Here is a 25237-nt window from a genome sequence, read left to right on the forward strand (position 1 = left end):
GTAAATGAGGAAATGAGATTTTGTTGTCTTTAACTAAGTGCCTTTTATCTAGCCACTGGAAATCTAGTATACAAATTAGGTGAGAAGCAGGAGCTATGACTCTGTATGAGGGTGGTCTGTATTTTTCATGGGGGAGCTGGTGTTTTAACTGTAACTGCCAAAGGGGAAAAGAGAGGAAGTAAGGCAGAGCAGAGGGAGATTTTGTCTGTAGTGTAAAAGGTTCTTTGAATTAATAGATAAGTTACAGTATTTCTGCTTCAAAACACCAAAAATTTTAGAATATCATATACATGTTTTTAACCTATTCTGCTGTTTTAAGTTTTGTCTTATTGTGTTTTGCTTTTTAAAACTTGAGGTATAATTTACAAGCAGTAAAATGTAGTAGTTCTAAAATTATCAGTGATTATTTTTGTTAATTATTCATCTAACTACCACGCAGAACAAGTTCTTTCCTGTCCCTTTCTAGTCAATCTCCCAACTCCAGAGGCAGCAACAACTTTTTGGGTTCTGTCATCAAAATTAGTTTCCCTGTTGCCCAGTTGCTAGAGAATTTCCTGTGTTAGACTATATGGATATATGCGGTATATATATGTATACAGAGGGTGCCAAAAAACATATACACATTATAAGAAAGGAAACCTGTATTAAAATTATAATACTCAATATATACCGATAACAAAAGATAAATACAAGTCATGTTTGACTTCTGCAATTACAAGTGATACTCAAAGTGGTTACCATCAGTGTCCAGACACTTCTGATAATGGCAAACTACTGCATGAGCAACATTGACCAAAGTGTCCACTTGTATACATTTTTTTGACACCCCGGTATATACCATGTTTCCCTGAAAATAAGACCTAGCTGGACCATCAGCTCTAATGCATCTTTTGGAGCAAAAATTAATATAAAAGCCGGTCTCATATAAGACCCAGTCTCATAGTATATAAGACCCAGGCTTATATTAATTTTTGCTCCAAAAGACGCATTAGAGCTGATGGTCCATATAGGTCTTATTTTTAGAGAAACATGGTATATTTGGTTTGGGAGGTTTTTTTAAATTGAGGTATAATTGACATACTAGTTTCAGCTGCAGAATATGATGTTTCATATATATTGTGAAATGATCACCACAGTAAGTCTAGTTAACATTGGATATGTTTTTATGAGTTGAATCTGAAAATGTTTTCGAGAAAAGCACAGGCTTTTGTAAGAAGAAACTTTTTATTTCTTGATCATCTACTACTGAATTCTCAGAATTGGTGGTCAAGCCTGATTACTCTCTAACTTAGACACAAAAGTATTTTAGTGAAATTTAGTTTTATTCCTTTGATCTTCTGTGGAAAAAACTATAGGTTTTTCTTTCAGAGAACTTCGTGATCTTTTAGTTTTCCTGATTTGTCCTGTCTCTGTTAATTAAATCAGTTTAAAACAGTGATTTTAGGTATTTTCCCATGGATGTTGAAATATTGTCTTTAATTCACAGAGATTAAAAATATTTTTAGTGATTATTATGTTATTCTTCAACTGAGTTTATATGACTTTGAGATGATAAGAAATTTACATTCATTGTACTCATGATAATTCTAATACCTGATATTTGAATTTCTCAGTTTATAAAATGCTAACATGATATGATCAAATATTCTTTTATACTCAATATAGTCTGATTTTCTTGTTTACTTTTGTTTGAATGACCTTCTAAATATTAAAGTGATCTTTAATAATGTGGTTTGTATATATTTTTTTATTCTAGTTAATTCAGCCCCTAAGGAAGTAACAGTATCTAAGGGACAAGAAGCAGAACCTGATAGTCTAGTTAAATATTTCAGTGTTGTTTGGTGTAAGGCTTCAAAGAAAAAACACAAAAAGTGGGAAGGTGATGCTGTTCTTATTGTCAAAGGAAAGTCATTTATATTAAAGGACTTGGAAGGCAAAGACATTGGAAAAGGTATTGTGACATTACCTAATGTTTATGATTTGGCCTAAAATTAGTATATATCGCTGGTTACATAATTGAAATATAATTAGATTTTATAAAGGTATAGATTAACTTGTTCTTTAATTGATTTTTATGTCTAAATTATTTCATAAACATAAAATTATATAATATTTAGTCATCTGGCAGTCTTATGCATGTAAGCTCAGTGAGGCTTATCCTATCTCATGGTTTTATTTTCTCCCAAAATCAAATGGTCAGCCTGGTATATACAGTTTCGCATTTTTCTGTGATTAAGCAGTTTGTCTTAGTGCACTTTTTTCCCTTTTTCTTTGCACAGTGCTAAGTGGTTAAAAGTTAAAAAGATGTTGATATCAGGAGTGGAATAGTATCTGATTTCAATAATGTCCAATAAAATTTTTTAAAAAGCAAGGAGATAATGGTTAGGCATGACCTAGATTAATACATTTAAATTGGAGATTACCATTATTTCCATTGTAAAATGTTGCCAGCATGATTTGTACTAATACAAGTTAGCCCACAGATTTAGAATGCTTAACACCAACCATGTTCTCTTACTGTTCAATTTTCAGTGTGACCCATAATTATAAAATGTATTCTACATGTTTATTCATTCATTTAAAAATTTCATAGTTTATAGTTTTTAATAACTATTATGTGCCAAGCACTATGCTATGAGTAAACATTCAGAGATGGGTATTATTTGTAGTTTAGCAGGGACAGGCCGATGTACTTGAAAATTAGGAAGTCATAAGATAATTGTTTCAATGAGTATTTTACTAAGTGCAATAGGATCATACATAGAAGGGCCATTTTTTTTGGTCCTGTTGCTGCATTTATTTAACTTGAGAAGGAAAACACTGTAATTACTCCCAAAGTCCAGGTCCTTATGGAAATATGTGCTTAATTGCTCAAAATTTTTAAAAATTAATTTCAGGTGTACAAAACAATGTAATAGTTAGACATTTGTGCCCCTCACAAAGTGATAACCCCCCTCTCCCAATCTACTACCCCTCTGACATCGTATATAGCTATTACAATTCCATTGACTCTATTCCCTATGCTGTACTCCACATCCTGTGACTATATATATATTAAATTATAGTTGACATTCATTATTATTCAACTTCAGGTGTACACTGCAGTGGTCAGGTATCTACACCGTCTATGAAGTTGTCTCCCTAAGAGGACACGTGTCCATCGGATACCCTACAAAATCTTTACAACATTATTGATTATATTTCCCAGACTGTCTTTAGAAGGGCCATTTAAGCCTGCTTAGAAGGATAGGGAAAAACGTCATAGGAGTTATTGTGTAAGGTAATATTTGAAGGATGACTAAATAGTTTTGTTTAGGGTATGAGAAAGCGGCATATACAAGAGGAAATAACATGCAAAGGCACAAAGGCAAGAAAGAATTATAAAAGTAGTTCAAGGTTTCAGGAATATAGCATATGAAGGGCAGTGACAGAGGGACAAAGAGTTGAAGTTGAACTAAATTATCTGCAACAGATTTTTTAAATTATAAAAATATTGAGCAACTGCATAAACAGTATCATGCTCAGTGTTTAGAGGAATTAAGAAAAATTGCAGCATACATTGTGTGTTGTTGGTTAAGGTAGATAGGGGCTAGATTTTGGGAGAACTTGTTCATGCCTATTTAGTAGAATTATATAAAGTCAACTGGAGAGATGAAAATGATCAAAATTACCCTGGAATAGCTCTTACCAATATGTTATAGTACATGAGATCTGACAAGTTTGCGAACTCACCCTTGAAAAAGTGCTGCATACCTCATTGCTGAATATCACTATGGTCACCTTTGAAGTACTCTCCTTGGGAAGCTATGCACCAATGCCAGTGAGTAGCCCACCCTTCAAAGCAATTTTAGAACTCTTTTTCTGGAATGGCCATCAGAGCTGTCGTTTTATTACCCTTGATGTCCTGAATATCATCAAAATGTCTTCTATTCAATATTTCCTTTATCTTCAGGTAAAGAAGTTCCCAAAAAGCAGAATTTGAATTTGCTATATGCCGAGCACTAAGCTGAATCCATGTAAATGAGCTGATGCGTAGGCATACCCCGCTGTAGCCTATATGCAAATACTACACTATTTTATATAAGGGACTTGAGCATGAGCAGATTTTGGTATCCTCAGGGTGTCTTGGAACAAATCCCCCACAGACATTGAAGGATGACTATAATTGGATTCTGCAGTGGCCCCCCGATCCTTAGTCTCACTTTTTGTAGTTTGCCTACAGTCAACCATGGTTCAAAAATATTAAATGGAAAATTCAAGAAATAAACAATTCATAAGTTTTAAATTGCATACTGTTCTGAATAGTATAATGAAATCTTGTTCTGTCCTCTTCCATCTCACCCAGAATGTGAATCGTCCTTTTGTCTAGCATATCCATGGTGTATGTGCTACCCGCCCATTAGTCACTTAGTAGCCCTGTCCTTGTGGAGGTATTGTTAAGTATTTGTTTTCAAAGTAACACTTATTTTGCTTAACATTGGCCCCAAAGCACAATAGTTTGGGTGCTTCCTTTAAGTGAAAAGGTAGAAGAGCTCACCTTAAGGCAGTTTATCATCTCATGTCATGAGAAGGGTGAGTACAGTACAATAAGATTTTTTTTTTAAATTTTTTTTAGTTTATTGGGGTGACAATTGTTAGTAAAGTTACATAGATTTCAGGTGTACAGTTCTGTATTACATTATCTATAAATCCCATTGTGTGTTCACCACCCAGAGTCAGATCTCCTTCCATCACCATATGTTTGATCCCTTTTACCCTCATCTCCCACCCCCCACCCCCCTTACCCTCTGGTAACCACTAAACTATTGTCTGTGTCTAGGAGTTTTTGTTTCTCATTTGTTTGTCTTGTTCTTTTGTTGTTTTTGGTTTATATACCACATATCAGTGAAACCACATGGTTCTCTGCTTTTCCTGTCTGACTTACAATAAGATATTTTGAGAGAGAGACCACATTCACATAACTTTTATTACACTATATTGTTATAATTGTTCTTTTTTATTGTTCATCTCTTACTGTTCCTAATTTATAAATTGAAATTTATCATAGTTATGTATGTATGTATGTATAGGAAAAAGCATAATATATATAGAGTTTAGTACTATTCATGGTTTTAAGGCTACCGCTGGAGGTGTTGGAACATATCCTTCATGGAAAAGGAGGGGACTATTGTGTCTGAAGAGGACTATGCTCTTCATTAATGTGGAGAAGTCAACACTACTGTTAACTTCACATAGTTTGGGGAATAGAGCAATGAGTCTTTGGCATTTAGGAACATCAGCTAAGTAATTTCTTTCTATATCAGCAATAACATTAAACAGTGCTCCATCATAAATTATTTAAGAATATAACTTACCAATTGGCACAAATTGTAAGTTTTAGCCTAATTTTAATAGGGAAAATTGTAGCAATTTCCAACTAGTTTAAAAAGGTCATATTTTCTAAAATGTGAGTGTTTTATTTTTTAGGGACTTAAAAGTTTATGGTATACACAGTTCTTGTCCCCTGGAATCACACAATAACTATGCATTTAGTATAGACAGGCATAGGAGACTGAAATTCCATCACTATCTATCTGGTTAATTGAGCCCATTTTGAGCAAACTGACTTGACTTACTCATATCTATATTCCACCAACATCTTACACATGGCAACACTTAATAAATGTCTGTTGAATTAATAATTCAAACAAGCTTGATATTATAAAATATCCCATTTTTTATTCAAGAGCTGGAATTTGGACCATCAGTGGCCTCTTGCCACAGTGTATTTCAACTTTCCTATCTCATGCAGAACAGCATGGTAATTGTGGTAGCAGTTGCTTTTATTGATAGCTCTCTTTCAAATTTCCAGCTCTTCCTAAATAGAAATAGAAATGTGATGGTGTTTCTGTAGTTTGTTCACAAGCAAGGAGGATATATAGCCACCAAAAACTTTTCTTGATTTTCTGCAGAGATGGTAAAACTATAGGTACAATTGGCTATAGTTTCAATAAAAAACCAACAAAAAAACTTGCTTTGTCTAAAACTTGACTAATTTTTATAGCTATATTATTATTTATTTTTTCTGATTTTAGTAATTTTTCTTTTGCCAAAATGTTAAATTATGTCTTCATTCTGGCTAATGGTTTATACAAGGCTATTTGCATTCAAAGCACAGTTATCATTCTGTATGTTAAGGGAAGGTGAAAATCACTAATTAAATCATCTTAGAGTGTCAGTAAATTAACTTTCTTTGTTTTCAATTTAAAGGCACTGGATATAAATTCAAAGAGCTTGAAAAGATCGAAGAGGGCCAAACAATGATGATTGGTGGAAAAGAAATAGAAGTCATGGGTATAATCTCCCCAGATGATTTCAGCAGTGGCAAATGTTTTCAGCTTGGAGGTGGAAGTCCTTCTACATCACATTCTTTTCAAGTTTCCAAGAAGTGTTTTTCTAACCCTTTAAAAAGTGTCTGTAAACCAAGTTCAAAGGAAAATAGGCAGAGTAGTTTCCCAAACTGCAAACCACGCCATGACCCATATGCACCAAGTAAGATTTAAAAAATAATTTGACTATTCTGTTTTTCCTGTCATAAGATTTTTGGTATGTGAATTTAAAGTTTCAATTTTAAAGTTTTCAGGTGAAACTATATTGTTCTTCAGATATACAGTCTGGCGCAAGGGATGATACTGATGTTGAGTAAGAATATAGTTTGGGAATTATTCGATAAGTAAATGCATTCCAAGAAACAGTAATCAAAATTATGTGTTGAAGGAAAATATGCAAATCGTAGATGTACACATACATGTGTATAATTTTGGATAAAATCTGATATCTTTAGTAAGGAGAAAAATTAGTAAATTCATGAGACAGGATTATGTTTATATTCCTGTTTTGAGGACCATATGTTTGATCACTTGCATTAGTATATTACAATATTGAATGGTGAGTTGTCATGAAAAGAATTCAGTTCAGTCAGTTCATTTTCACATTAATGAATTTAATTTAAAAATAACATTAAAAAATGAAACCTAGCCTGTTTTTGACTTTAAAAAAAAAATTGATTATTCACTCAACAAGTATTTTCTTGAGTGCCTTTTATATACTGGGCCCAAAGGTAAAACTGTCATCAGAGAGCTTATCATTTGGTGAGGAGACAGGCAGTAAATTTGAATTATAGTGTAGTGGAAAAATTGGAGAAAAGAGTATGCTTTTTTCATAATAGTGGTAAAGTGAAAATATGTGAAGTAATATAATTAAGTACTTTGTCCTCTTGCTAGTATTATGGAAACAGAATTATTGAAATCAAGGGGCCTTTGAGGCAGCACAGTTACCTACCTAGTAGAATTTGAAAAGGGCTAATAAAAATTGTGACTCAATCAATCATCAGAAATAAATAATCCAGTATGGTGAGAAATGGCCAGAATAGATTTAAAAGTACCAGTCCCAGGAATAAAGAAAAATTCCTCCTGGGAACAGGTAAACTTCTTGTGAAATGTGAATGTTAGCATGTATAATACTGATATGTTGAAAGTTTGTAGTGAATATAAGTAGAAATAAAAATTAAGTTTAGGATAGCAAAAACTATAAGAAATAAAAGAGTGTAATATATATTGTATGTATTATATATCGTGATATATCTCCTTTGAGATCATTTAGATCAGTTACATAACTTTGCATTTTAGGAAGCTGAGGCCCAGAAAGGTGAACTGACTTAACTAAATTCAAATAATTCTTGGCATAATTGGGATAAAAAACCCTAAATTAAAAATTCCTACCTCTATATGAGCTTTTTGAGATTTATTTGAAATACAGACACTGGAAGTTTATGCTTCTGATTTTCTTCCTTATCCAAACATTCTGTCCCATCAGATCTTTTAACAAGCTTACTTCTCTCCTTTATTTCTCCTTTCTCTTTACCTTCTTCCTGTTATGTAAGGGAGGACTGTGGGGAACTGGAAAGAATATTGTGCTTATTCAGAGACCTGAATTAGAATCCTGGTTTTGCCACTGAACCAGTGGTTCCTTGACCTTGGGGGTAGTCCCTTACCTCACTAATGTTTTGCCTCCTCATGTGTAAAATGTGGGTTCCAATAACTGCCATAGAGACTTAGAGTGCCTGGTGTATACTGTATACAATAAATATTTGTTGAGTGAGCAAATTAAACATTTTATTGTGATAATTTATATATATGTATATATACATATATATACATATATATATACACACATACATATATGTGTATATATATGGAAGCCCTTTGTGTAAATGATAATTCATTAGTCTCATTTACTTATTTTATCTTGCCAAGGGTAGAATTATGTTATAGAGTTTAAACTAAAGCATGAGAGATTTTGTTAGCATTAAACGATGCCTCACTGTGAAGGTACACCGGCATCTTAAAATTTGAACTGGTGTCCTATTATCATGGTGGTTTATGTTTTATCTTTCTTGAAGATGGGCAACTTGTTAGTTGACTTATGATCCTATGGTCCTTCTTGCTTGAACACTGTATGCTCTTCACCTCTGTCTTCTGTTTACCTCCTTTGTCCTTTTTAAAAGATAAAAAAAAAACAAAAAAAACCGAGGCCATTTTTTTTGTTGGAAATCTACAAGGGATATACTCTTGCTTTGCTACTGGGATATAGAGGAAAGCCAAGGGCTAAGTTTTCCATTTTCACTTCTCAGTGTCCTCCTACTTGCCAGAAGTTAACCTCAAAAATTAGAGTTCCTTTTACTTGTTCAGAAACTTAGGAAGAGCCACAGAAAACTTTCTTCTGGGTAATTGCTAATAGTAAACATGATCAAACTTTCATTTCTGTGCCTATTTCCACACTGATGGATATTTATTTAATCTACTGTAACCTTTTTTTTTATCTTCCCCTCTCCTTGTCCTCTTTTTCTTTTTGTTTGTTTGTTTTTAAAATCTGGTTTCTTTTTTAACCATGACGTAGACATACAAATAAATTCAAAAAATATTTTGTTGAGTTTATTATGTGACTTCAGATTTATCAGTTGAGACCTACTATCTTGTTATATTTTATTAAATAAGTTTTGGTGGTATTTTAATCTTTTAAATTGTATTAGCATATTTCTAAAGAATTACATTATTCTATGGTTACTTCATGCTCCTTTGCAAAGATTCATTAATTTGATATTCATGAATGTAGTAATTAACTTTAAGCAAATAATAGTGAAGTCAATGGAAAATTCTCAATCTGACTAATAGGAGTGATGATCATTGTTAGTGTGTACAGTACTGAAAACAAAAGGAGCCTTTATGTTAAATTTAGGGAGCCTTTCAAGAATAAGAAGCTGTGAGCATTAGCAAGTGCATCTTGGCAAAATTCCAACCTATGCTTTCTGTTGGAAATAGTTCTCTTTGCTTTGAATACTGAACTATTAAATGTTGTGGCTTAGTGAATTTCTTATTAGACAATAGTGAATTTTAGTGGTTTAAGAGCACTTTGAGCATATGAAGTTTGGAAAACTTTGTAAGTTTTTGCATGAAATCTTACATCAATAAGGCATGAGATTTTACTTTTTTATTTTGTACCGTTGCTTAGCATTAGTTTACTAAATTTGAAGGTTTTTTTTCTTTTTTTGCCACAAATGATGGCAATCAGTTCTATCTTACAAGTAATTAAAGCAAGATAATATAGCTGCTAACAATGTGAAATTGCAATTCATTTGTAATTATAGTTTTACCTTTTCTTAAGATTCTCTTGTTATGCTACAACCAGACAATAATCATCAGTGGATGTTCAATAGGAACTGTTTCCCTATTGTGGATGTAGTGATAGATCCTCATCTCGTACGTCATCTTCGACCACATCAGAAAGAAGGAATCATGTTTCTTTATGAATGTGTGATGGGAATGAGGTAGGAAAATAAATCATTTGTTGAGTCCAATCTGTTTTGATTCAGCCTGCAACATTATGGTTTTCTAGGAAGAGTCTGATATAATAACTCTCAGAAGGTACATCATGAATTTTAGTGGGAATGGTGAATGATACTTAATGTGTGCGTTAAGTGTTCAAGTGGTTCTTGATGGTGCTAGCCATCCTGCTAGAAGCTGGACTCAGAATCATGGTTCTCACTCATAAATAGCTTATAAAGTATTTGAGGAAACAACTAAATACAGTCAAACCTTAATGTGGTATAAGAAGAATTCACTAGTAGTATGATAAAGCTAGATGGGGGCAAAAATGAAAGAAGTCTTAATTCTCCTCATGAGAATTTTAGAAAAAGGTTTTCTCCTTAATCACCTCTACTTAAAATGAAAAAAGGAGGCCACCTTCTAAATTGAGTTTTCTGATTAAAGAATTGTAGTATCCTTTCTTAAAGATATTATAGAAGACCTCCCCCCACACCCCCTCACCCCCACCCCAGCCAGAAAACCCCAAAGGAAATAAAAGAGAATCAAAGGTCCTTGCTAACATCTTGGTATATTTTCCTCCAGTTCTTTTTACTTTTGTTTTTAATGCATAGGCCCATGATTTTTAAATTGGTCATTTAACAGGAAGTTGGGAATGTAAATTTTCCCAAGCTCTCAGAACCCATTGAATGGTGACAAATTAAGGGAATGCTGTCACCTGGAAATGGTCTAGACTCGTGTTCTCTCTCAGATTTGCTTTTCTCTTTGGAACTCTTATCTTAGTTGGCCTGGAAATCATCTCTGATCTCTTTTCTTTCACCTTCTCAATCTGATCAAAACCGAACTTTTAATTATTTTGACCTCCTAAATATCTCTTGATTCCTAATCTTTTCTGGCATCCCACTGCAGCAGCACTAGTAACTGATATAAAATTATATTTTTATCTGGATATTGCAGTGGCTCCTAACTTGTACATCTGCTCCTCAAATTCATTTTACTTATCACCACCAGCTTGCTATTTCTGAAAAACAGTTTTGAACATGGCATTTCCTTGTTTAAAATAATTCAGACTCTCAGAACTTAGAGCAATGTTTCCTAATCTGTGATAATGCACTCCACTGGTAGTGTGTGGGGTTATTTCAGGTATACATGGGCAAGCCTGGTATTTAAATTTTAATAGTAGCATATTTTAGCTAATGAATTATTATTGTACATTAAACTTTAGGTTTCACAGATAAATTATGCTTAGAAAGAGTTTTCAAATAAATAAAAAAAGTGAGCTGATTTAAGGAAAAATAATAATTAACACATATATATGGCAAAAAATCGTGATGGTAGTCATGAAAGACTGGTGTTTGGTGACACTGACCTACAAGATACAGTCTGAGCTTTCAAGGATAACTATCCTCATCTTTTGTCTTCTGCCTGTCTTGCCAGGCCAATAGCCTTGTATTGCCCTGCTTGGAATTCAGTTCAAGTTCCAACTATACTGAACCACTTAATTCATGTAGTGAATTCCTATTCATGTTTTAGAACTCTGCTCAAGGTGCATCTTCTCAGTGAAGGCTTCTTGCTCTCTTCCCTTCACCATGAAAGGATGGATCACTATTTTGTCTTTGCCACTCTGTATATCTCAACTGGTGTTGGTCTTGCCTTGGCAAATTGTTGATCAAAAATGATAATAGTGGCTATAATTTGTATTTGTAATTTTTCTCTATACTTTGAAATAGAAAACATATATAAAATTACTTTTTGATTATTCTAGTAATGAGGAATAGAATGATAAACAAACTATACTTACGTTTTTGGTAGTATCCTTAAGTTCCTTGGACTTTGTAACTTTAATTTTTAATTTTTTATTAGTTTCAGGTGTACAAAGCAACATAATAGTTAGAGATTTAAACCCCTCATGAAGTGATAACGCACCGCCCCCAAACTACTACCCCTCTGACAACTTACATAGCTGTTACAATACCATTGTTACAATGCCATTGATTATCTTCCCTACATTGTACTCCACATCCCAGGACCATATATACCTATATATTTAGTTATAGTTGACATTCAGTATTATTCTTCTTCAACTTCAGGCATCCAGCGCATTGGGCACAGTCTATGAAGTGATCCCCTGATAAGTCCAGTGCCCACCTTATATGATCTTTACAACATTGTTGATTATATCCCCCATGCTGTATTAACTACCAATTTGTACTTCTTAATACCTTCATCTTTTTAATCCTGCTCCCAACCCCACTCCCTTCTATCGCCATGATAGATCTAGTACCAGTCTGGCACTAGACCTAGTTATTACAGTATTATTGACTGTATTCCTTTTGTTATACCCTACATCCCCATGACTACTGTATAACAACCAATTTGTACTTCTTAATCCCTTCTCCTTTCACCCATCCTTAACCCCACTCCCATCTTAGATAAGTTCCTCTAAGATTTCTTGCAATACTGGATTGGTGGTGATGAACTCCATCTTTTTCTTGTCTGGGAAGCTCCTTATCAGTCCTTCAATTCTAAATGACAGCTTTGCTGGGTAGAGTAACCTTGGTTGTATGTCGTTGCTCTTCATCACTTGGAATATTTCCTGCCACTTCCTTCTTGCCTGCAAAGTTTCTGTTGAGAAATCAGCTGACAGTCTTATGGGGGCTCCCTTGTAGGTAACTAACTGCTTTTCTCTTGCTGCTTTTAAGATTCTCTCTTTGTATTTAACCTTTGGCATTTTAATTACAATGTGTCTTGGTGTGGGCCTCTGGGTTTATCTTGTTTGGGACGCTCTGTGCTACCTGGGCTTGTATGCTCATTTCCTTCACCAGGTTAAGGAAGTTTTCTGTCATTATTACTTCAAGTAGGTTTTCAGTTTCTTGCTCTCTCTCTTCTTCTGGTACCCCTATAATGCAAATGTTGGTATGCTTGATATTGTCCCAGAGGCCCCTTAAACTCTCCTCAACTTTTTGGATTCTTTTTTCTTTTTGCTGTTCTGGTTGGGTGTTTTCTGCTACCTTATCTTCTACATCACTTGTTGGATCCTCTGCTTCATCTGATCTACTGTTGATTCCCTGTAATATATTCTTCATTTCCGTTATTGTATCCTTTATTTCTGACTGGTACTTTTTCATGGTCTCCATCTTCATTTTTATGCTTCCTATCTCTCTGTTGAAGTTCTCTCTGAGATCATTGAGCATTCTTATAATCAGTGTATGGAACTCTGTGTCTGATAGATTGCTTATCTCCATTTCGATTAGTTCTTTTTCTGAAGCTTTGTTCTGTTCTTTTATTTGGGACATGTTCTTTGTCTCCCCATTTTGGGTGCCTCTCTATGTTTGTTTCTATATACTAGGTAGGGCTGCTATGTCTTCCAGTCTTAGTAGAGTGGCCTTAAGTAGTAGACGTGTTGTGGGGTTCAGTGGCACAGTCTTTCTGGTCACCTGAGCCACACGCTTCAGGTATGTCCCTTGTGTGAGTTGTGTGTGCCCTCCTCTTATAGTTGAGCCTTGGTTGATAATTGCACATCAATGGGAGAGACTGACCCTTGGGCTCACTAGTTGTGAGGACTGGCCTTGACTACAGTGGAAGAGTTATTGTGCAGGGGCTGATCCTACAGAGCACGATCTGCCTCAGCAGGACTTTGATGCCTGCCCAATCCACACTTTGGGTGTCATACTTGGAGATGGCTGGGTAATGCTACAGCTTGTTTTGAAGATGGCCACTGGGGGCGCCAGCCCCAGGACCACCTTGAAGGGGATCCGCTGTAGGTCAAGTTCAGCCACAGGTCATCCCCACCCAGGGCCACCTGACAGGAACCACAAATCCGCAGATGGCTGCCGCTTGTATTGTGCTTGGAAGCACCTTGAGAGGCCAAGCCACAAACCAAGGCCAGCTGCCGCTAATGCCATGCTTAGGGCTGAACAGCCAGAGGTACAGGACATGCTCAAGCCAGATGCTGCTTATCTGGGTTCTGTGAACCTTTGAGCGACCCTAGGAAAGTCTGCAGTTTGAGCCAAGGCAGGCAGTCTGTGTGAAAAAGACACTGGAAGCGACCTGGGTGTGCTCAAAAGTTGGGCGAGGCTGGGTCTTGAATCGCCACAGTGTGGTGATTGATCAGTGGCAACTTGATATGATGGTTGCCTGCGTCTGCAAGTGAGGAAGGGGGAGGGCTCAGCAAAGAAACTATGGCTTTCACCAGCTCCCTCGTCCAGGAGAAAACTGCCTCTCCAGCCCCCATGCTAAGCCAGACAACTCATTTCCCCCTCTTGCCCGCCCCCCCCATATGGCCCTGCTACCTTTCCAGCCGCTGTGCCGGAGCTCAGAGTGCGTGATTCCTTTGGTGGGTAAGTCCCCGTGCAGTCCCTTTAAGCGGAGCGCCTAGAAGTGCAGCTGCACTCAGTCTCAGTCACAGTCTACGCTGGTTTGCATAACCAGAAATTATGGGGACTTCTCTCCCTGGCATTGGAATCCTGGGCTGGGGTGAGGCAGGGACCTCTCGCTCTTCTGGAGGGTAGGGGGGACCTCCACAGCCAAAATATCCCTCCTGATCTTTATCAGTCACACACGGTTGTGGGACCAGCTCGTTCTGCATCTCTGCTCTTCCTACCAATCTGGAGTTGGCTTCTTCTGCACGTCCTTAGTTGAAAGACTTCAGTTCAGTTTGATTTTAGGCAATTCTTGATAATGGTTGTTTTGTAGGTAAGTTGTAATTTTGACGTGGTTGTGAGAGAAGGTAAGCACAGTGTTTACCTACTGCGCCTCCTTGCTTGTCCTAAGCCCTGTAACTTTTTAAATATGTATCATCTACAGAGGGTGCCAAAAAAATGTATACACATTTTAAGAAAGGAAAGGACTGTATTGACGTTGTAATACTCAATAGATACCAATAACAAAAGATGAATACAAGTCACATTTGACTTCTGCAATTATAATAGGTACTCATTACCATCGTTGTAATTTTAATAGTTTTTCCTTTCTTAAAATGTGTGTACTTTCTTTTGGCACCCTGTGTGTGTGTGTGTATCTCAAAGGGCTTTACAAACTACAAAGTGGTATGAAATGCCACTCATTAATAATATTCTGTATAATATTTATAATATTTGACTTTAAATTGCATTAAGCTAGTAGATCTGTAGCATAATGCTAAATTATGTGTATTAGATCAAGTATTTAGTGTTTAATATTTCTTACAATATATTTTAAACTGTTTCAATATTTAATACTGAAACTGATAAAAATTGCTGAATTGCTAGTGAAGCACAGAGTTAAAGTATTCAAATGTAGATATAAAATTTAGATTCATTTCTGGTCTCTAAATATATACATATAATAGCAACAGATGATTTAGATTGAACTAATTTCAGATTTGTTTTACCAGTTTAGCTGACAATAAGTATGTAATGATTACAATGATTTAAGATGCAAAAGAGATAAGTTGTAAAACAGGTGAATGAAAAACTAGAAAAAGTGTTTATTGGGGGTGTAGAGTTTGTCCTAATTACAAAATACCAGCATCTGGTTCTTGACTAATAAGTGATGATGTTAGAGGAATAAAGTATTTTCTTATTGTGATTAAAGAAGTATAATTATTTCTAACAGGGTGAATAACAGATGTGGAGCTATTCTTGCTGATGAAATGGGTTTAGGGAAAACATTGCAATGTATTTCGCTCATCTGGACTCTACAGTGTCAGGGACCCTATGGAGGCAAGCCAGTAATAAAGAAGACACTTATTGTCACACCTGGAAGCTTGGTGAATAATTGGAGGAAAGAATTTCAAAAATGGTTAGGAAGTGAAAGGATCAAGATATTTACTGTTGATCAGGTAAGAGATTTTTAAAAGTTTAGTCTTGGTTATTTTCTAAATCTCCAGCTTTTCAAATCAATACTGCCGTTTTCACTCTATGTAGCAGTTTTTCAAGTGTATGTAAATCTCTAACTCCTTTGCAGAAAAATGAAACTCTTGGTTGTAATTTGGTTTTGTGTTAATGTATTCTAATACTTGATTAATGGCTGTGAGAAATATGCTGCTTAAATTTCATTTCACACAGTTTCTATCCATGATTTATTAAATATTATCTTTTTTTTTTTTTTTTTTAGGACCACAAAGTAGATGAATTTATCAAATCTCCATTTTATTCTGTTCTTATCATCAGTTATGAAATGTTACTTCGTTCCCTGGATCAAATTAAAAATATAAAATTTGATCTTCTAATCTGTGATGAAGGACATCGTTTGAAGAACAGAGCCATTAAGACAACTACGGCCCTCAGTAGCCTCTCTTGTGAGAAAAGAATAATTCTAACTGGTCAGTATTTACTTTTGGGGAGATAGGATGGAATTGTTGCCTAGTGAACATATAAAACTTATAATATGATTCTTGGCATCCAAAGAATTGATAGTGTAGGATGGAATTCATACTAATAAACTTGTGGTAATTCAGCCTTGGTAGGATTGAATTTTCAAATTCTTATGTAATTTTCTAGAACTCAGATTTTGGGGTTTTGAGGGAAAAAAACAATGCTATCATGGCAAACAATGTAGGAGACGGGATTGGACTGCCTCTTCTTGGTCCCTAAGCCTGACTTTTATAGCTGTGCAACTTTGAGCAAGTTATTTAACTTCTCTGTGCCTCAGTTTCCTTATCTGTGAAATAGGGATAATAATACCATGTACTTCATAGAGTTGTGTGAGGGTAAAGGAATTAATCCATGTAAAATTCTTGGAAGACTACCTGAAACATGGTAAGTGATTAATAAAATATGTGTTATTTTTATATAGTATATATGTGCTGCATGCACGTAGTTTATTTATTGCTAGCCAAAATTTCTGGTTTACACTGTCTGGAAAGGTGGGATGGACTGTATGTACATACAAGAGTCCTTTTCTACCCACTTCTTTGTAGCTTAAGGTTTAGACTAGAATCAGGCCTGAGTAGCTCAGTGTAGCTTTTCTTCCACACCTCACCATGGTCCTGAGTGGCCCTTTCAATCTGTCATTCTGGCAGCAGAAGAAAGAAAAGAGTTATACTTATTGCCAATATTTACAACTCTTCCATTTTTACTCAAGGCTTCATTTCCTTATCATCTTCCATCCTTTTGGAAGGAGTGGGCAAGGCGTGGTTGTTCTTATTATATCATGATCTCTTGTGTCATTTTGTCTTTCTTGTGTCCTTTCTGTACTGCTGTGCTCTTCTTTGAAGTGACAATGAGGAGGGAAGAGGTGTGACCAGTAGCTTTTTCCTCCATTTGACATCTTTAGAGTAGAAGTGTGCCCTAGAGCAACAGAAAACTCCCCTATACCATTCTCATTGAGTTGAGGTATGGAGGGTACCCATCTTTTAAGTAATTCATGGTCATTTGATTTGCAGTTTGTGTAGGAGGATTATATTAACCATTACTAAAAGTGACTTAAAACTATACAAGCTTTTTTGAAAGTTTAAATGTTAAGATTTTGAGAAATGTTAAATGATCTTTATATTCTTCAGATTTAGTCACTTAAAGGTTATAAAGGTAAAAGGACAGGGATCAAATCTCTTAGTTATTTGTATCCCCAAGATTTAGTAGATGCCCAACAAATGTTGTCAGTGATAATAGTAACATGGAAAACAGAGAATAGAAAAACTAACGTTGTACATTTAGAAAAAGCTATTTTTAAAGGAAAAAAATTAGGAAATGGAAAACTTAACTTAGTGATTCATGTATCTTTGGATGTTTGAAGAACTGAGTGGATTCTTTATATTTGATTTCCAAAATTGCAATTAAAGTTCTTGACTGGCCTTTGATTTTGAGATCGTTGGGGCCAGAAAAGCAAAGGAAAACAAGATGTAGTTGAATTTAGTTACACTGTGTTGGAAGAGAAAAACAGAGGCTGTTTCTTTTTACTCTTGAATGTGGGGCAATATTGCTTATTTGAAGAGTAGTAGCAGCTATGGAGTTAAAATGGCATTAGAAGGGGAAGAAAAAGAAATTAAAAAGATTGAGAAATATGGATTACTGAAAAGTACCAAAGGTAAGGAATCAAAATAGGATTTTCTTCCATTTGAAAATCAGATAATTTTTAGGTGCTGGGACTATTGATTAAACAACTCGGGTCTCCTGTATTTTCTGGAGAATTACCCTTGGTTGAATAAGAGCTTACTCTCTCACCTGTGGCTTGGTCAGTGATTCACTCACAATATAGCAGAAAGTGAAAAAAATGCCAGCCTCCTTGCTTCGCTAATTTCCTTGCTTTCGCTAATTTTGTACCAATTTTATGGTACAATTTATATTCTAATGTTCCCTATAATTTAGCTGATGCCATCCTTGCTTAGTTTCTTCCCCTGCTATTTTCTGCTTCCATTATTCCCTTTCTCCTGAGAGCACTCCCTCCATAAATCATGTGCAGCCAAATCCTTGTCTCAGGCTCTGCTTCTGGGGAAACCCAGTATAAGACACAAACCCTTCCTCTCATTGACACAAAGTAAGACGCATGACAAAGGCTTGGTTGGATGAATGTCTGGAAGGCAACCACAGTGATCCTTATACCTTTCTCTCCCCTCTTCTTGCTTTTCCCATTCTTCCTATCTTTATTAGTCATTGTCATCGATATTCTTTTAAAGGCTTAAGAAAATGCATACCAGCATAAATATAGTTTCTATAGTCTTTCTATGATGTGTCTAAATATTTAGAACTGATTAGATCTATTAAAAAAATTAATAAGCATTGGTCTTACCTGGGGTTGATCCATTTAGTCTTCTTCTTTTTTTTTTTTTTTTTTTTTTTTTCCACTTTCTTTCTGAGCTATCTTGTTGCCTTGGTTATTCATGGCGATTACTGGTTTACTATTTGTCTTCCTAGACATCTACAGGAGTGACTTCTGCAACAAGTTGATAGGAAGAGGTCTTTCTTTTGTTTTCCAGTACTTGTTGGTAGAATGTTTTACTTTTTCTCCAACTGCAGGCTTTTTTTTTTTCCTCTCTCACAAGGTAGTGCTGTGTTTTCTCTGCACTATTCCAGCTTCTCCCACAATGGGGGGATTCCCTGGGAGATGGGCTTCTCCTCTGTTAATAGTTCATCTAGGTCACAGGGCGCAGTGTCCCGGTGGGTATGCAGAGAGCTTTTGATGTTCCAAAGCTCTTCCAGCTCCTGATTCAGAGCCCCTATGTTTCAGCAGTTCTGTTTACTCCTGCAGGGATCCGCCCAGATAGGTGGGGCCAGGGGCGGGGTGAGCTGTGAGACGTGGCCCAGAGCAATGGCGGCGACCACCACCACAGCCGGTCCTGCTTCCACAGGTCTCTCCCCTTTGCCGGAACTAGTTGGGCTGTGAATTTGTGTCTGTGGGCCACAGTTCTCAAATATAGCAAATTTTCTGTTGTTTTGATCTGACACTGCTACTGTTTCGCTTCTAGCACCGGGCAGGTGGGGGTGGGGCGAGCTCTGGGAGGGGAGGGAGGGGGCGGCCAGTCTCAGTGCCTAAGGCTCCGTTCTCTGCTCGGCAGTGCGGGCTTAAACCACCGTTTTCAGCCTTCTTCCCTCAGTCTTTTCTCCGAGGTCTCTGCCGTGAGCGTTGGGTTCAGCCGTGTTATATGCTGTCCCCTCAGCCCTGTGGAGCCCTGGCGGAGCCCTAGCAGTCCGATCTCCCGCAGCTGCGGTAGTTCCGGGAAGCAGCGAGCTCGGCGCACTGAACTAGGTCTGAGTCCTGCGCCCGCTCGGCTCCGTCTCCGTGTACTTCTCCCTTTCCTCCTCCCCCCACTCGCGCGAATCTCCCACCTGTAGGTGATTTCAGTCGGTAGTGGGCCTCTTCGTCTTGCCTGTCTGCTGTGCAGGGAGTCCTTTGTGGAGATTTTGTTGTTCGATTCTTTGTAAATTCCAGGGGAGCTTTACAGAGGCTCACCTCACTCAGCCATTTTACCGGAACTCTCCCCATTTAGTTTTCAAGGAAGTGAACATTAAACTCTGACATTGTGAAATTTGTATCGTTTATTTTAATGAAATTAGTACCTTTTATATTATTTATATCTTTGGATAATATTTTTTAGTCTGTTATTTAAAAGTCACCTGACATACTGTTGGACCATGCTGATTTATATATTCTTTTGATATTATAATTATTGAAACATGCTAATGTATCTTTGAAAATTAGCCCAAAGTTATTGAGTATGTAATATATGCAGGGTATATTGTTCCATTCTAGTCTGTGTAAACTTTTAGGATTAGTTAAAATCCCAATTTGCTATGATAACTTTGAAAGGTAATAATAATAGGTAATAATAAAAGGAAATAATGATAATTTAGTAGACACTGTGCTGGTTATTTCACATATTGTCTCTGTGTTTTGTAATATCAGTGGGAAATTATTATCTTCCCACTTTTATAAGTGAAATAAAAAATCCTGAGTTTACCTTAAAGAGTTTAAGCAATTTATCCATAGTCACACAGTTATAATAATATTAAGAATCACTAACAGTTATGGAACATTTATTGTGCTCCAGGCCCTATTCTAAGTATGTATATGAATGAACTCATTTGATCCTTACGACCCTAGGAGCTACTGTTATCCTTATTTTATAAATAATAAAACTGGGTCACTTAGAGGGTAAGTGATGCAGGTAGGATTTGAACCCAACCAAACTTCAAAACCTGTACTCAGCCACTATGCTATACTAAATAAGAATTTAGTACACAGTTAAAACCAGAGTAAAAAATTTATATGATGATTAATATTCTTTTTTCAGCTTGATTTGGTTGCTCTTTTGTCCTCAGTTTTAGGGACTTGACTTATATTTAGTTCTCATAGGGAAGAAAGTACATACACATTTCTATATAGACCTGTAATTGTAAAATAGAAACTTGACCTTCTCATCACTTTTATCTCTTTAGGTACTCCAGTTCAGAATGATCTGCAAGAATTTTTTGCGTTAATTGATTTTGTAAATCCAGGAATATTAGGCTCTTTGTCATCTTATAGGAAAATATACGAAGAACCCATCATTATATCGAGACAAGCTTCTGCTTCTGAGGTATAATTTACGTGAAAAAATTTAGGTTAAGAAAGAGCAGTGTGAAAAAAATAAAAAGAGCAATATGTCAGAAAATTATGTGTAACTTGGTTATTATCTTAATCTAGGAAAAATTAAATTAGTATAGTGAATTCTTTTTTCCTCATAATTCTCTAACTCTTGCGTTCCTTATTTTGTTTTATTTTTTTTTAGTTTCAGGTGTATAAAACAGCATAATGGTTAGATATTTATATCCCTCACAAAGTGATAAACCCAAGTCTACTACCCATCTGATACCATACATAGCTATTGCAATACTATTGCCTGTATTCCCTATGCTGTACTTTACATCCTGTGAATATACATATATATATTTTTAAATTACAGTTGACATTCAGTATTATTTTATATTAGTTTCGGGTGTACAGCACAGTGGTTAGACATTTATATAATCTATGAAGTGATCCCCCTGCTAAGTCCAGTACCTATCTGACACCCTACATAGTCTATACAACATTATTGACTATATTCCCCATACTGTATTTCACATCCTCATGTCTATTTTGTGACTACCAATTTGTACTTCCTAATACCCTCATATTTCTCACCCATTCCACAACCTCCCTCCCATCTAGCAACCATCAGTATGTTCTCTGTATCTATGAGTCTGTTTCTGTTTTGTTTGCTCGTTTATTCTGTTCTGTAGATTCCACATATAAGTGAGATTATATGGTATTTGTCTTTCTCAGTCTGACTTAGTTTACTTAGCATAATATCCCCATGTTGTTGCAAATGGTAAGATTTCATTCTTTTTTTTGGCAGAGTAACACTCCATTGTATAAAAATTTTACCACAATTTCTTTGTCTAATCGTCTATTCATGGGCATTTCAGTTGTTTCCATATCTTGGAAGTTGTGAACAGTGCTTCAGTAAACATAGGGGTGCATATATTATTTCTTTTTCTTTTTTTTAAATTAAAATTTATTGGGGTGACAATTGTTAGTTAAGTTACATAAATTTCAGGTGTACAATTCTGTAATATATCCTCTATAAATCACATTGTGTGTTCACCACCCAGAGTCAGTTCTCTTTCCATCACCATATATTTGATCCCCCTTACCCTAATCTCCCACCCCCCACCCCCCTTACCCTCTGGTAACCACAAAACTATTGTCTGTATCTATGAGTTTTTGTTTCTCATTTGCTTGTCTTGTTCTTTTGTTGTTTTTGGTTTATATACCACATATCAGTGAAATCCTATGGTTCTCTGCTTTTTCTGTCTGACTTATTTCGCTTAGCATTATATTCTAAAGATCCATCCATGTTGTCACAAATGTTACTATATCATCTTTTCTTACCACCGAATAGTATTCCATTGTGTATATATACCACAACTTCTTCACCCATTCATCTATTGAAGGACATTTTGTTTGTTTCCATGTCTTGGCCACTGTAAATAAAGATGCAATGAACATTGGAGCACACTTGTCTTTTTGAATAAATGTTTTCAGATTTTTTGGGTAGATACCCAGGAGAGGGATTGCTGGGTCATATGGTAATTCTAGTCTTAATTATATGAGGAACCTCCACACTGCCTTCCATGGCGGCTGCACCAGTCTGCATTCCCACCAACAGTGTATGAGGGTTCCTTTTTCTCCACAGCCTCTCCAACGCTTGTTACTATTTGTCTTGTTGATGACAGCCATTCTGACTGGGGTGAGGTGATATCTCATTGTGGTTTTTATTTGCATTTCTCTGATGATTAGTGACATTGAGCATTTTTTCATATGTTGATTTGCCATTTGTGTGTCCTTTTTGGAGAAATGTCTCTTCAAGTCCTCTGCCCATTTTTCAATTGGGTTGTTTGGTTTTTCGTTGTTGAGTTGTGTGAGTTCCTTGTATATTTTGGATATTAGCCCTTTGTCGGAGGCACTGTTTGCAAAAATCTTCTCCCATTCAGTTGGTTGCCTCTTTATTTTATAAATGGTTTCTTTTGCTGTGTAAAAGCTTTTAAGTTTGATATAGTCCCATTCATTTATTTTAGCTTTTAGTTCCCTTGCCTTTGGAGTCAAATTCATAAAATGCTCTTTGAACCCAAGGTCCAAAGTTTAGTACCTATGTTTTCTTTTGTACAGTTTGTTGTTTCAGGTCTTATGCTTAAGTCTTTGATCCATTTTGAATTCATTTCGGTACATGGTGACAGATAGCAGTCCAGTTTCATTCTTTTGCACGTGGCTTTCCGTTTCTGCCAGCACGATTTATTGAAGAGGCTGTCTTTTCTCCGTTGTATGTTTTTTGCTTCTTTGTCAAGAATTATCTGTCCATATTTATTTGGTTTTATTTCTGGGTTCTCAATTCTATTCCATTTGTCTATGTGTCTGTTTTTCTGCCAGTACCATACTGTTTTGATTACTGGTGCCCTGTAGTACAAACTAAAGTCAGGGAGTTTGAAACCTCCAGCATTGTTCTTTTTTCTTAGGATTGCTCTGGCTATTCAGGGTCTTTTGTGGTTCCAAACAAATGTAATGATTTTTTCTTCTACTTCTTTAAAAAATGCCATTGGGATTTTGATGGGGATTGCATTAAATCTTTATATTGCTTTGGGTAACATGGCCATTTTAACTATGTTGATTCTTCCAATCCATGAGCACGGAATGTCTTTCCATTTCTTTGTGTCTTCTTCAATTTCTTTTAAAAATATCTTATATTTTTCAGCATATAGGTCTTTCACATCCTTGGTTAAGTTTATTCCTAGGTATTTTATTCTTTTTACTGCAATTGCAAAAGGAATTGTTTTTTTAATTTCTTTTTCTGAGATTTCATTGTTAGTATATAGGAAGGCAATAGACTTTTGTACGTTGATTTTGTAGCCAGCAACTTTACTGTATTCGTTGATTATTTCTAATAGCTTTTTGGTGGAGTCTTTAGGGTTTTCTATATATAGCATCATATCATCTGCAAAGAATGACAATTTAACTTCATTCCCAATTTGGGTGCCGTTTTCCTTTTATTTCTTTCTCTTGCCTGATTGCTCTGGCAAGGACTTCCAACACTATGTTGAAAAGCAGAGGTGATAGGGGACAGGCCTGTTGTGTTCCTGAACATAGAGCAAAAGGCTTCAGTTTTTCACCATAAATTATGAGATTAGCTGAGGGTTTGTTATATATGGCCTTTATTACGTTAAACGATTTTCATATTAAGTGTTTTAATCATAAATGGATGTATCTTGTCAAATGCTTTTTCTGCATCAATTGATATAATCATATGATTTTTGTCCTTTATTTTGTTTATGTGATGTATCACATTGATGGATTTGTGTATTTTGAACCATCCTTGTGCCCCTTAGTTAAACCCTACTTGGTCATGATGAATAATCTTTTTAATGTATTGTTGCATTCGATTTGCTAGAATTTTGTTTAGGATTTTTGCCACTGTTTTCATTAGAGATATTGGTCTGTAGTTTTCTTTTTTTGTGCTGTTCTTACCAGATTTTGGTATCAGGGTAATGTTGGCCTCATAAAATGAGTTAGGGTGTACAGTCTCTTCTTCAAATTTTTGGAAGAGTTTGAGCAGGACAGGTATTAGATCCTCTTTGAAAGTTTGGTAGAAATCACTAGTGAAGCCATCTGGTCCCGGACTTTTGCTTTTGGGAAGGTTTTGGATGACTAATTCGATTTCCTTACTGGTGATTGGTCTATTTAGATTTTCAAATTCTTCATGGTTCAGCCTAGGAAGGCTATATGTTTCTCAGAACTTGTCCATTTCTTCTAGGTTATTGATTTTGTTGGCATATAGTCCTTCATAGTATTCCTGCATGATCCTTTGTATTTCTGTGGCATCCGTGATAACTTCCCCTTTCCTTTCTGATTTTATTTATTAGTGTCTTTTCTCTTTTTATTTTAGTGAGTCTAGCCAAGGGTTTTTCAATTTTGTTAATCTTTTCAAAGAAGCAGCTCTTTGTTACATTAATTTTTTCTATTGTCCTTTTGTTCTTTATTTCATTTAATTCTGCTCTGATTTTTATTATTTCCTTTCTCCTGCTGCCCTTGGGTTTCATTTGTTCTTTTTCTAGTTCTTTAAGGTGTGACATGAGGTTATTTATTTGGGATTTTTTTGTTTCTTGAGATAGGATTGTAATGATATAAATTTCCCTCTTAAAACTGCTTTCACTGCATCCCCGAAATTTTGGTAGGATGTATTTTCATTCTCATTTGTTTCTATGTATCTTTTGATCTCTCCTCTAATTTCTTCTTTGCCCCGGTCATTTTTTAAAAGTGTGTTGTTTAATCTCCATGTATTTGTGGTTTTTCCTGCTTTCTTTTTACAGTTGATATCCAATTTCAAAACCTTGTGATTAGAGAATATGCTTGGTATGATTTCAGTCTTCTTAAATTTGCTGAGT

The 25237-nt window shown here is 35.7% G+C and overlaps 1 protein-coding gene across 8 annotated transcripts in view; it reads left to right on the plus strand.

The window, feature by feature from the left end:
• RAD54B (RAD54 homolog B) overlaps positions 1-25237 on the plus strand; it is a 250288-nt gene that overhangs the window by 63755 nt on the left and 161296 nt on the right. For all 8 annotated transcript variants that reach the window (XR_002135967.3, XM_088799052.1, XM_019713370.3 and 5 more), the window contains 6 exons: positions 1757-1951; positions 6250-6531; positions 9703-9865; positions 15456-15681; positions 15957-16164; positions 20717-20856. Coding sequence is in view for 7 of the 8 variants with exons in the window: in XM_088799052.1 (XP_088655178.1) it covers positions 1757-1951; positions 6250-6531; positions 9703-9865; positions 15456-15681; positions 15957-16164; positions 20717-20856 (1214 nt within the window). In the remaining variant the exon portion in view is untranslated. The remainder of the gene's footprint in view (positions 1-1756; positions 1952-6249; positions 6532-9702; positions 9866-15455; positions 15682-15956; positions 16165-20716; positions 20857-25237) is intronic.

Source organism: Rhinolophus sinicus, chromosome 6 (assembly GCF_057876585.1).
Source record: "Rhinolophus sinicus isolate RSI-liver-muscle chromosome 6, RSI-T2T, whole genome shotgun sequence".
Taxonomy (NCBI): Eukaryota; Metazoa; Chordata; class Mammalia; order Chiroptera; family Rhinolophidae; genus Rhinolophus; species Rhinolophus sinicus.